This window comes from Musa acuminata, chromosome BXJ1-8 (assembly GCF_036884655.1).
Source record: "Musa acuminata AAA Group cultivar baxijiao chromosome BXJ1-8, Cavendish_Baxijiao_AAA, whole genome shotgun sequence".
NCBI lineage: Eukaryota > Viridiplantae > Streptophyta > Magnoliopsida > Zingiberales > Musaceae > Musa > Musa acuminata.
In genome coordinates this window covers 46,623,413-46,636,644 of record NC_088334.1, presented here as the reverse complement: position 1 = coordinate 46,636,644, position 13,232 = coordinate 46,623,413, and the positions used below count along the sequence as shown (strand labels likewise).

The window sequence follows — 13,232 nt, the reverse complement described above, 5'->3', positions numbered from 1 at the left end:
ACATAGTACTAACTGGATAAATTATTAAAACAATTAGAGAAAGCAACTAAAGAGTCTAATAATATAGAAACTTGAAAGCTAGAAACTTATCAAGCATAATAACTTATAATTTCTCAACTGTGGAAACTTCATCTTTCCTTTTTTTTTTTTCCTTGTGTTACCAAATTTGTTGCATTACCTCCTTTTTATAGTCAAGGTTTTTGACTCCAGTTGAGACCTTTAAATTGATCTTAGTAGGTTTAAGATAATATTCAACATCCTCTCTTGAATTTAAACTTGTAAAAATTATTATGAAAATTTTTAATTTGATTCAATCTTCTTTGATGTTGTTTTGATATATAGCATTTTCTGAATTCTCTATGAGATGTGAGCCATGCAATCAATTTATATCATCTATCCTGATTAATTATACAAAAATGAATCTTTAAATTTGAAATCAATCTTATCAATACAATCATATACACAAATATCTAACTTCCACATGATAATAATCATATGAGCAATGACATCGGATCGTAAATTATAAGTAATTTTTATTAATATAATATTATTATGATAGAACACTTACATATTCTAAACTTGGGGTTGATCTCTTTAGGGGATCGGCCTCTTTAGAACTCTATAGAGTTCCTCCCTCTAAGTTGCTGCTCAAAGGCTGCAGAAAAAATTTATCTCTAAGAAAAAACCTCCTAACCCTAGCCGGCCTCTTCATCAATTTAATAGGGGTCGGCTTAGGTAGGTTTTACATGAATGTCCTTCTCAATTAGGACTAAGTCCTAACATATTATACGATCTAATAAGATTGATACTATCCATATTGTTTTTTTTTTACCTCCATTTGATAAAGAGTTTTTAATTTTGCATAATCAATTCTTTTGATTTATCTTATTGATGTGTGCATATTTCAGAGATACCTTCTCAAATCAACCATGCTATGATGCATGGACTCAAATAATAATACACAAAAGTTACTTCACCCATAAACAAAATGTTAAAGTCAAAGTTCAAATTGCACGGACATCGTTGACGTCAGGCTTGCATGAAGTATGGTGAAGATAGGTTGAAAGTTCAAATTCACACTACACTATAATATAAAGATCGGATCGGTTTGATTATCACGAATATTATTAGAGATGGATATGTAATAATCGGATCAGTTCGATTTGATCGAGAGTTATATTAGTAAGAGATCTTCGGGATACGATCAAAAACATCACGATCATGAGAGTCGTGGTCGAGAGGGTCTCAAATGCTCGTTTTAGTATCCACCTATAAGAAGATTAATGTCAAATGATATTTTCAACATGATCATATCAACTTTAGTATCCATTTGGCTTTGACCGTCTCTCCAATCCTTTTTCTTCTCAAAACACTTCCTAATTTTCTCCTTAGATCTTCTCTAATAATTCGCTTGGTAATAATGTATCATTGAAATGCTGCATGATGTTACCACCTTTCTTAAAAGAAGAATGGAATACGATCATTTTCGACATACATAAATATATTATCGATCTCTCCTTCCACTGATGAGTTCTATATTTGCCGTGTTCATGCCGAAAGAATCCTCACTGTTTTGATCGACCAGAGCCTGTAGCTTCTTACTGCTTGGATTTGGTTGTTTGTAGCCCCTTCAACCATCTCATTATTCCAAAACTTGTTCTTCTTCTACTCTTGTTTTTAGATTCATAAAATGGTCTTTTTCCTTGATATGGTGGATTATTTTTGGCAACCATTTATCGTGTCCTTCACTGTATCGATTCCATTATGGTTACCCACAAATGTTCTAATATTGAACTGAATCTAAATGATATCATCAGTCCCTCCTAAAGATAGCCACTCCCCATCGTCGATACCATAAAGAACCATCTCCTCGAGCTCCGACAGACAATTTCCATCCCGTTGTTAGTTGTTGATATCTCCCTCCAACACGATGAACAGCACCGACCGTTTCCTCAGTGGCCGTGCAAATGGCAATGCTGCCGCCATCGATACCGAGCTCAGGCTCGGATTGCAACAGTGTGAGGCTCAGCAGCCATACTTGTGCTCATTTTGCACAAAATCTTTCACGAGCTTGCAGACGTTGGCCGGACACCAAATGGTGCACAGATGGGAGGTGGAGAAACTGCGTCGGAAGCACCAGGCTTTCTTGGCACGGTCGGTTGCGGCTGTGAGGTCGCTTGATCGGGTCAAGGAAAATGCTAGTACTACAAACTTGCAGCCGCCGAGAGAGAAGAAGCAACTTGCTGTAGATGATGATGATGACGAGGAAGAAGAAGAAGATGATGATGATGAAGAAGAAGAAGAAGAGGAAGAATATGGTTCTGTCGATCTGGAACTCAAGTTACGCGTTGGTGGTTTAGACCTTTGCTTGAGGCTCTAAAGAAGCTCTTCAACCAACCTCTTACAACATCAATCAACAGAACATGGATGGATCCAGCGATGCTTTCTTTTCGTTTATATTGGTAATAATTGATCATTGCTGAAGAAGCTGAGTAGTTTTGATTCCATTAGATTCTCTCATGAGGCGAAGTCTTTCGTTCTTTTTCTTCCTTGTCAAATGTATTAGCTCTCAACCTACGTTATGATTGAGTTGAAGCCAACCATCATAGCAGAGCGAAGTAATCTTATAGTGAATGTTACATAGATCATCCAATATCTATCTTTTGAGGTGATAATAGTTTTCTCAACCTGTGTGATAATTGAGTTGAAACTGTTGGAATATTTAGAGTAAGCCAAACACACACACACACACACACACATGGATTTGAAACCTATCACTTATATATATTATTATTTGCTTTTAACACATTTGATCCTTTGTCTTCGATTCTTCCTTTTTATTCTTCTCTTCCTTCCTTTTTTATTTTCTTGCTTATATTATCCTCTATTTTCGTGTCTTTTGTCTGGCTTATCTCATCTCTTAATTATTCTAGAGAACCTTATTCTTTCTCTTTATCTTTTTCTTTCTAATCCAAATTTTTTGAGTTTCATTTACTCCATATGCGAGATGTTAGTTAAATTTCATTCTTAGGAGCTATGAGGCATGGACACAAATGTTAAAGATGTATTTTCCATATAATAATAATTGTAAGCTATGCAATATGGACATTCTATCATGATTATAATATTTATATCAAAAAATATTATAATATTAATTGTCAGAGCCAGATGGGTCTCACATACTATACACTATATGATGAGCCTTAGGTACACTATGGGAAAGTTTGGTTCTACAGAATATATCTTAATGAGAAGTTCAAGGCTTAGGTGAGAGAACCTATAACAACATAGGTTTTGCCAATTAAGTTGACAAATGCTAGATGGATCTAGGTGGGTTTAGACATATTTTATTATACTATTTTAAATTTATTAAATTAATGTATCAATTATTCTGCTCCTAATATATTTTTTTATAATTAATAAATGACAAATATAAGATTTGATTATAGAATCTTGTATTGAATTATCAAAGTCCTAAAAAATATGTTTCAAACTCTCAAAAAGATATGGTACACTACTATTAAACCAATATTTAAGGTGTACTATCTTGACATTTTATTTGTTTCTTCTTCTTTATCTTTTCCCTTTGCATCTAATGTTTATATATTTTTTCTTTTGGTTTCTTTTTTCTTTTGCTCTGAGCACTATTAAACTTTGTCTCATTTTATTTTTTTTTTCTCTTTATTCTGCTTATTTTTATTATTTTATTATTTTCTCCTTTCATGTGTCTCACAATTCTCACTATCTTATCTCCTCTATTATTCTCATAAACTAATTTTTTTTTTATTTTGGTTTGCTTAAAACTAAAAAAGAATTTTATTTTATTTTAAATGAAAGAAAATAGTTATTTATTAGATACTCTAGATACAAAAATCACCCATAAAGAAATGTTCTAACGCGACTCCTCTCACCAAAAACAGTAGCTAGATCCATTCTATTATTATTTGTTAGCTAATTGACAACTATGTTATCTTCACGATATATATATATATATATATATATATGTGATCAAGAAAAAGTTAAAACATCTCAAGAAATTTTATTTGTGATAGTAAGAATGTTCCAAAGAGATTGGGATGTGCCATTTAGGATATCCACAAGATACTTAGAATCAATATCAACATGAATATGATTAGCACCATCGAGTTAAGGGGTTATCATCAATAATAACTACTTCTAAGAACAGAATGCTTTGTATCGTCCAATATCAACCAACAAAAGGATATAATCAATATTGGAACATAATAAAACCAATAACTCCTTTACCATCTTGATTGAAAGAGCTATCATAGTTTAGTTTTAGCCACGAGGCCTAATTTAAGAGATATCAAAACAAGATCTTTTCATAGAGACTTTTAGAGAATGACCTCTCGTAATGAAAAATAGAATAAATTATCAAAGGAAGATGACGTTAGAAGTTTTGAGTTACTTAAAAATATAATCATTTTTGCACTTCAAATCCACCAAAAGCAAGTTACAATCAAGGCTCTTAGAGTTGAAGAGGCTTTAAAGCCAATATCTAACCCTTTATAAAGTTAGGAACCATCATCATGCTAGGAATCGAAGGAGGAAAACAGGATATGAAGTTTTGTTTTAATGGCTTTTGAAAGAGAAACAAGTATATGACAGAAGAAGAAGAGATGGATAAAAGTCTTTATCGATTACAAGATATTAAGAGTACATATCAGAGTTAGAGATACCAAGTGTGAAAAGTCCATCCAAGGCAGGAAGGCGGCAATGTGATAATTTTTAAGAAAATTTTTTGATTCAGTAAATCACTAGAGATACCACAAATGACATTATAAATCTCTACCAAAGGGGAGCATGTCTTGATTGAGAAGTCAAAAGTAAACAGATTTAGTAGACGAAAAACCTTTAATATCATGATTTTAAAATCAAAAATAATATTTATGAGACGAGGAGATCTTAACAAGAAAAATTTTCTTAGCAAGAGAGGTACTAAACCAAAAGTAATAAATCTAAATTCTAACATTCGTTAATTAAGAGATGCATTAGGAATAGATGCATCCATATTTTAAAAAGTTAATTTGAAAGTGAAAAGAGTATCAAAAATCCAGTAATCATGGAGCATACTAAGAAATCTTAGCCCACAAGGATGTTATCATGAATACTACATCTAGAGATGAACACATATTACGCTTTAGAAATAAAATGAGTCAAATGACTTTTAAACCTCAAGCAAATTAGAGCATTTGATATGATAGTTCACGTTACATATGACAGTTCACGTTACATAAAGAGATAAGATAAAAGTTCTTAACCTCAATGAGTCAATGAACAAATCTAGCCCGCAAGAACTTTCGCTTAGATATGATAGTTTACGTTACATAAAGAGATAAGATAAAAGTTCTTAACCTCAAGCAAATTAGAGTATTTGAGAATAAAAATGATGAATGTTTTAACTCATTCATGATGAAGTATATCATACTGATTGTTAGGAAAAAATACTATTGATGTCTATATCAGCACAACATAGCCCTAATCTATATGTGATGACTCATCCAGGATAGAGTATGATTTCTTCACACTCATTTCCTGCATAAAGATTGAGGTCAAGGGGGTCTCCTGAGTCGATCCCTTTGATGCTTAACTTAGCACTAAGTTTCATATTATTTTTTTCCCCCTTGATCTAGAGATAATGACATATTTTTATACTAAGGTCGAGAATAAAGAATATATCATAATGATCTTGTGGGGAAGCCCATTCATAAATACCCCGAACTACCTTCTAGACTTCTAAAAATATTTTTTATAAATATTCTGTTGGGGGATCGGTTCGACCTAAACTATCTTCTAAGTTTTCAAGAATATTTCAATGAATATTTTATTGATGAGCCGATTCATAATTTGAATTACCTTTTGGGCTTTTGAGAATATTTTTATAAATATTTTATTCAAGGGTTGGTTCATAACCAACCCAAATTACCTTCTAGGCTTCTGAGAACTTGGTAACTGACCCAAGCTATCTTTTGGGCTCTTATCTTTGTGGACCGAAAGGTGTTAGCCTAACATGGTAGTGGTTAGGTGAATGATAGCTAACTGATTTTATATTCTCTATCACTAATGAAAATGGTTGAAAGTTGTTGGAAGGAACGATAAACTATATCTCAATAGATCTTATAGAACTCATATCATAACATTTAGGATCAAGAGGTTTACACGGGCAAAAAGTAATTCCAAATTTCATTGATAGCAAAAGAGGTAATAAGATGTGGGTGGACATTATCATGAATACCCCAACTAGTGAGGTAATAAGATGTCAAGGATATGAGATCCATAATAGATGAAGACAAATACAAAAGAAATATTGTATGAGAACATTTATATGGTTCGACACTCATTACTTATGTTTAAAGAAAATAAAATAAAATTCTTAACTATATGAAAAAAATCAATATAGGTGATATATCTCTTTAGCTAACTTAAACTCAAGATCGAAATCATCACTCACCCCTCTCTAGATTTACCAGAGAAAACCTTAGAATGACTCAAAATGTCTTTCTCTATGCCTCTCCCTATCACCAAATCCATGAGATACATAGTCTATTTATAGCAAGAATTCATAATTTACCAAGGACTCATTTTTCTATCTGAATTTTTAATCCTAATTGCTAAATAATTTGAATTGATTCATCCAAGTAATTTGAATCTAATTAGGTGGTATTGGCTTATTATATTTCAAATGTATAAGCGAAAATGCGGCACGATATTAACATCTATTATTGAAAGAACGGACTTGGCTCCAAATCATTTATCATACTCTTTAATGCACCAATTCCATTATAATTACCCCAAAATTTCAAACATTGAACTGACACTATGTCTCACGAAGCTGAGTAAATCTAAATGATATCATCAAGCCCCCCTCGAGATACAATCGTCCATTGGGGACACCATAAAGACCCTTTTCCATCGATCTCAAAGGACCAATTTGCATTCGGCCACTAATTCTTGACACCCCTCTTAACACCAATATCTACAAACATCTACACGATGAACTACAAAGCCCATGTCATCTGTAGTCGTTCTAATAGTTATGCTTCTACTATCGATGCAGAGCTTAAGCTCGGACGGCAACACGATGATGACGCTCGGAGGCCACCATGTTACGGCCATGCATGCTCACTTTGTACCAAATCTTTTACAAGCTTACAGGCATTGGGCGGCCATCAAACTGCTCATAGGAAGGAGATGGAGCAGATGCGGCGACAACACAAGGCCATCATGACGACATCGCCCATCGTCACCGGAATGTCTTCGGATCATGTTGAAGATAAAGGTACGACAAAGTTGCAGCCGCCGAGAGAGAAGCAACTCGCTCAAGATGAAGAAGATGGTTCTGTCGATCTGGAACTGACGTTATGCGGTGGTGGTTTGGACCTCACCTTGAGGCTCTGAGGAGGTTCTTCAACGTCTCTTCGGCTGCATAGGATCGATTGATCGATCAATTAACCATGCGTCCGGTGATGTTTGTCTTCGTTTATATAGGAACAGTTGTTGTCGAGGAAGTTGAATAGCGTTTTGTTACCCTTTCTCATGAGTTGTAGTCCTCAACACATTCATTCATTCATTCATGTATTCTCTCAATTGAACTTCTTGGAATGAGCTCTCGCGGTATCGTCCTTCCATGGAAAAGAAAGAATCCTTTGAATTATGAACCATACTAGCCGTCCGTAAAAACTCAATCTTTCATATTTGTCTCAATCGATCGTAAAACTTTGATTCGTCTTAAATCAATTCTGTTAGATTTCTTGAACCAATCTTCAAATATGAAATTAATCTTATCAAAATGATCATCTATACAAATATCTAACTTTTTCATCATAGATTATTCATTAGGTTTCGTAACTTTAAATTCTGAACCATACTAGCCGTCCGTAAAAACTCAATCTTTCATATTTGCCTTAATCGATCGTAAAACTATGATTCATCTGAAATCAATTCTATGAAATCAATTCTATTAGATTTCTTGAACCAATCTTCGAATATGAAATTAATCTTATTAAAATGATCATCTATACAAATATCTAACTTTTTCATCATAGATTATTCATTAGGTTTCATAACTTTGAATTCTGAACCATACTAGCCGTCCGTAAAAACTCAATCTTTCATATTTGCCTTAATCGATCGTAAAACTATGATTCATCTGAAATCAATTCTATTAGATTTCTTGAACCAATCTTCGAATATGAAATTAATCTTATCAAAATGATCATCTATAAAAATATCTAACTTTTTCATCATAGATTATTCATTAGGTTTTATAACTTTAAATTCTGAACCATACTAATCGTCCATAAAAACTCAATCTTTCATATTTGCCTCAATCGATTGTAAAACATTGATTTGTCTTAAATCAATTATATTAGATTTCTTGAACCAATCTTCGAATATGAAATTAATCTTATCAAAATGATCATCTATACAAATATCTAACTTTTTCATCATAGATTATTCATTAGGTTTTATAACTTTAAATTCTGAACCATACTAACCGTCCATAAAAACTCAATCTTTCATATTTGCCTCAATCGATTGTAAAACATTGATTCGTCTTAAATCAATTATATTAGATTTCTTGAACCAATCTTCGAATATGAAATTAATCTTATCAAAATGATCATCTATACAAATATCTAACTTTTTCATCATAGATTATTCATTAGGTCTCATAACTTGTACGTTTTGAATGCTGATTATTCATTAGGTTTCATAGATTATTCATTAGGTTTCATTAGGTTCTATCTTTTTAAGCAAAATTCTTCTTTTGCTTAAAAAGATAGAAATACTTTTATGCTACGAATAAAATAAAATAATCTATTTCGACAAAATCAATACTATCACAGTATGATTCTTGTTTGTGTACGATCCCGTTATCATTAATCTCAAAGGAATCTATCATACTTAAGAGTCCCTTCTTTTATGTTTACCTCCATCTGATAAAAGCTGTTTACTTATTTTATTTTTTTATGGATAATCGAAAAAGATGGGATTTAAGCCCAGATCTTATGGTAAGTTTTCTGAAGGTAATGATTCGGTCATCATATATGATCCATTCTTATCGGTACAGATTTTTCTCAAGATGTAATAACTTCTATATCTCGACTATAATGATATTGACATCAATATGCTTAGATCAAAAATGAAATGTTAGATTTTTTTTACGATGAATAGCATTTTGACTGTCATAATATAAAATAAATTTATCTTGCTTCAGTCTCAACTCTTCTCAGCACTTTTTCATTTATAAGAATTATTTACAAGCTTTTATTATAATTATATACTCATCTTTAATAGAAAACAAAGAAAGAAAATATTTTTATAGTTTTATAGAGATAGACTTTCTAGAATCAATATCACTAACGATATTTATATCTATATAGCCAACTAATATAAGTTTTTAGGTACCAAAGCACAAATATAATCTAGAAATGCCTCTAAATAATACTTGAATATTCATTTAACTACTACCTAGTGTTCTTTTCCGAGATTGAAAAAATCAATTAACCACACAAACTACTTGAAAAATCTCTAGCCTTGTGCATGCCATGATATATATCAAATTACTAACTATTGAGACATAAGGTACTCTAGTTATGGAAAGCCTTACTCAACGGATTCAAGTGCATCATATTTGAGAGCATATCACTGTGGACTTCCTATTCATCTTCACCATCTTCATTGACTATCGTGGGAGGAAGCATTGGACTCAGATCTATAGAATATTCATCGAATAACTTTGGCTTTTAAATTTTCTCAAAATATTTAATAGTATGATCTTTAAAAAATATCACATCTAGTGACTTTTTTATTGTCATGATCTCATAAACTATAACCAAGTTCTTCGTGAACAAACTATTAAATATTATTTAGATTTAATATATTATTAAATTTATCATCAAAGTGCATAACCCAAAAAGATATATTATTTAGATATGTCATCAAGCTTTGATCTCCATCAAGTTGTACCGAAGGAGAATGGTTGATTAAGTCCAATATAATTCTCATAGCTTCACCCTAAAAGGACTTAGAATGTTTCAGAGGATACATCTTATTTTTTTCATCAATTGTGTGGTTCATTTTTTCTTGACAACTCCATTATATTATGTTGACTTATGAGATTCTTTCTAACAAGAACAGGAATAAGATTCTTTCTAACAAGAATAGAAATGAGATTCTTTCTAATAAGAATAGGAATAAGATTCTTTCTAACAAGAGTATTATGTTGTCGTAGGAATAAGATTCTTTCTAACAAGAATAGGAAGTCTCTTCTTTTATGTATTAATTTCTTCTTGAATTAATTTCACTTGTGTCATACAGGGTTTATTATCTTTCCTTCATTTAGATAGCATAAGAGTAAGCTTCCATCTTTCATTACCAATGATATCAACATAACTTTCATCATTAAGTATACATGTAGTAGAAATTAAGTTAAGACACACAACTTTCACATTGTTCAATATAATTTTGCATCCAATGTTGGTTTCACATAGATTTTTATCATTCTCATAATTTTTGTCATTACATCATTTGCATGTAATAATAACATCACCATCAAATGCAATTGCGGTTATATCTTTTTCATCTCCCTTTGCTTCATTGTGTTATTTTGATTGTTCCCTTTTTAATATTCTACACTTTCTTTTGATGTGCCCCAACTTACCATAATGATATCATTTTATTCTTAATTTTGGACCTTCTTCTTGATTTGCCATATTTTTTTTTAAATTTAAGAGTTTATAGTGTTATCACTCACCCTTTGTTTTAATTTCTTAATTGAATAGTTTTTTTTTTTACTGCACTTATAAACAACTTATTATTAGATGCAAAATTATTAAGAGCTACTATCAAAAATTTTCAACTATTAAGTAGGGTGCTTGCAACTTATTCATGTGCTTAGCCTTACTATTTCCATTTTTATATCTCAGATGAACAAGTCTTTTAACTAAGAAAACTTTGTTCTATTGTGTTTTCCTCTTACACAAATTTACCAATTTCATCCACAATGAATATGCATTTGTTTCTTGATATACATGATTCAATACACTATTGTCAATCTATTATCTAATCAAATCAATATTTTTATTTATTTATTTATCCATTCTCACTAGTTTTGTCACTTTGTTTGGGCTTCTGCCCTTCAATGGGATCATATAAATCTTTATAAAATATTTATCAATTTTTGATTCATACAAGAACAGTCCAAAGAATCTTACTACTTTGTTGGAAAAATATTTACATGGAAAAATCCTAGAATCAAATAAGATATAATTTAATATCAAATATATTATAACTAATCAAATCAATGACAGAATACTAAGCAAATCACGAGACAAGATTTATATGAAAAATCTCTTTAACATGTAGGAAAAAAAATTACAAGTAATCAAATCAATCTTTCACTATAAAACGATATGACTACAAAGTTCAAGTTCTATAGACTAACTAAAGGATATCGAATATCGTATAAAATCTAAGCACTCAAATGAGTTTCAAGAAATCATGAAGAAAAACTGAGTAGAAGAAAAAATCTCAAAGATCTAACATAGCAAAAACAAATCATGACAACAATCAGAACCAATTTGACTAACCAATAGTTGATTTTTTCTTCTTCTCGAGATGAAAGCTATTTTCTTCACGATCACCTTTTAGCTTTTTTTTTCTCCATCTGACTCATATAATAATTATATTAGAAATTTTTTTCGATCAACTCTTGTGGGTCCCACCTCCGGATCACCCAACCATGAAGTTGGTGTTTTTATAGTTCCTTCAATTAACTCTTTATAGTGCTATTTTTAGATTCATATCACCCACGGTTGGAATTTTCTTTCGCTTGATATGGTGGATTATTTTTGGCAATTATTTATCCCATTTTGACATCATACCAATTCCAATATAGTTATCTCACATTTCCCTAACATTGAACTGAGTGCAAGTTCAGTGAACGCAAGTGATACCATCAGTCCCTCCTAACGATAGTCCGTTTCCATTGGAGATACCATAAATAAACCCACCCTCTTCTCGAGCAGCTCAGGGAAACAATCGATCGTGTTCACTAATATCTACAGATGAGCAGCCAAGAGAGCGTTCTTAGTGACTGTGATGATGACAATGCTCCCCTCGTTGATACCGAACTTAGGCTCGGATGGCTACGATACGCCGACGATGCTAGCGTTTACGTACCTCCCGTCGACACCGAGCTCAGGCTCCGACAGGCACTTGTATGCTTGGCTTGTAACAAAATTTTCACAAGCTCGCAGGAGCTGGGCGTGCATCGGATTGCTCATGACATGGATGATGTCGAAGAAGGTGTTGCAGATGATACAGGAGGAGTTACATGTTATATAGACGAAGATGTTGCGAACTTGCGGTCGCCGGAAGGGACTGGACTAGTCGTCGATGAAGAAGATGATTATGATGATGACGATGTCGATTTGGAGCTGAGCCTGCGCGCTGGTGGTGTAGATGTCACCTTGACGCTATAAAGAACATCTTCTTCGCAGAGCATACAACAACAAATAAATATGGTAACAGTCGACGCTGAAGAAAGTTTGAATAGCTTTTCATTAGCCTTTCTCAGTCATTCCTTTTCTTGGTCTGTTTGTATGTATTCCAACGACGAAAGACCAATGGATGCGAACAAGTCGAACTTGTCGGAAGGGTTCCAATGGCATCCCCGTCCGTAAAAATGAACTAATTATATATTATCTTTATAATTAGATCCTAATCATTTTATAATTTTTATATTTAAAAAAATTATATTGAAAGTAAAACAAAAAATCTCATTTGTCATAATGTCGTCAATTACATTTACGAAAAATACAACACACAACATCATGTATTAGATCGACGTAAAATTGATGAGCAAAAAGATAATTTTAATATCCCTTCTTTTCTAATACGTGAGATGTTGAAATTATCTTTTTTTTTCCGTCGTCCAGTAATTTTCGACCGTCCTAATTAGATTATAGATAGAAACTTATACTAACATCTTTCGATGTGGATTGACTATTCTTTTGTTATTGCACCCATTCAAACCAACTAATAAATAATTCTTTCGTCATCCAATCATTTCAGCCGTCCTAATATTATTTATTATACGTATGATATATTATGATTTCATTCGTCGACTCCAAAGCTCAAAGTGGTGCCGTGCCTATAAGAATATACCATCTTTGAAGTCTCTCCCATGGTGTGTGCCATGGAAG

The 13,232-nt window shown here is 32.3% G+C and overlaps 1 protein-coding gene across 1 annotated transcript; it reads left to right on the top strand.

Annotated features, from left to right (window-relative positions):
• The first annotated feature begins 1,930 nt into the window (after nucleotides 1–1,930).
• LOC135680415 (uncharacterized) lies at nucleotides 1,931–2,380 on the top strand. Its single transcript, XM_065194297.1, has one exon. The coding sequence runs from the start codon at nucleotides 1,931–1,933 to the stop codon at nucleotides 2,378–2,380; it is 450 nt and encodes a 149-aa protein (XP_065050369.1).
• Nucleotides 2,381–13,232: the final 10,852 nt, after the last annotated feature.

Coding starts and splice junctions, on each gene's coding strand:
- LOC135680415 (XM_065194297.1), top strand. CDS start 1,931: ATGAACAGCACCGACCGTTTCCTCAGTGGCCGTGCAAATGGCAATGCT.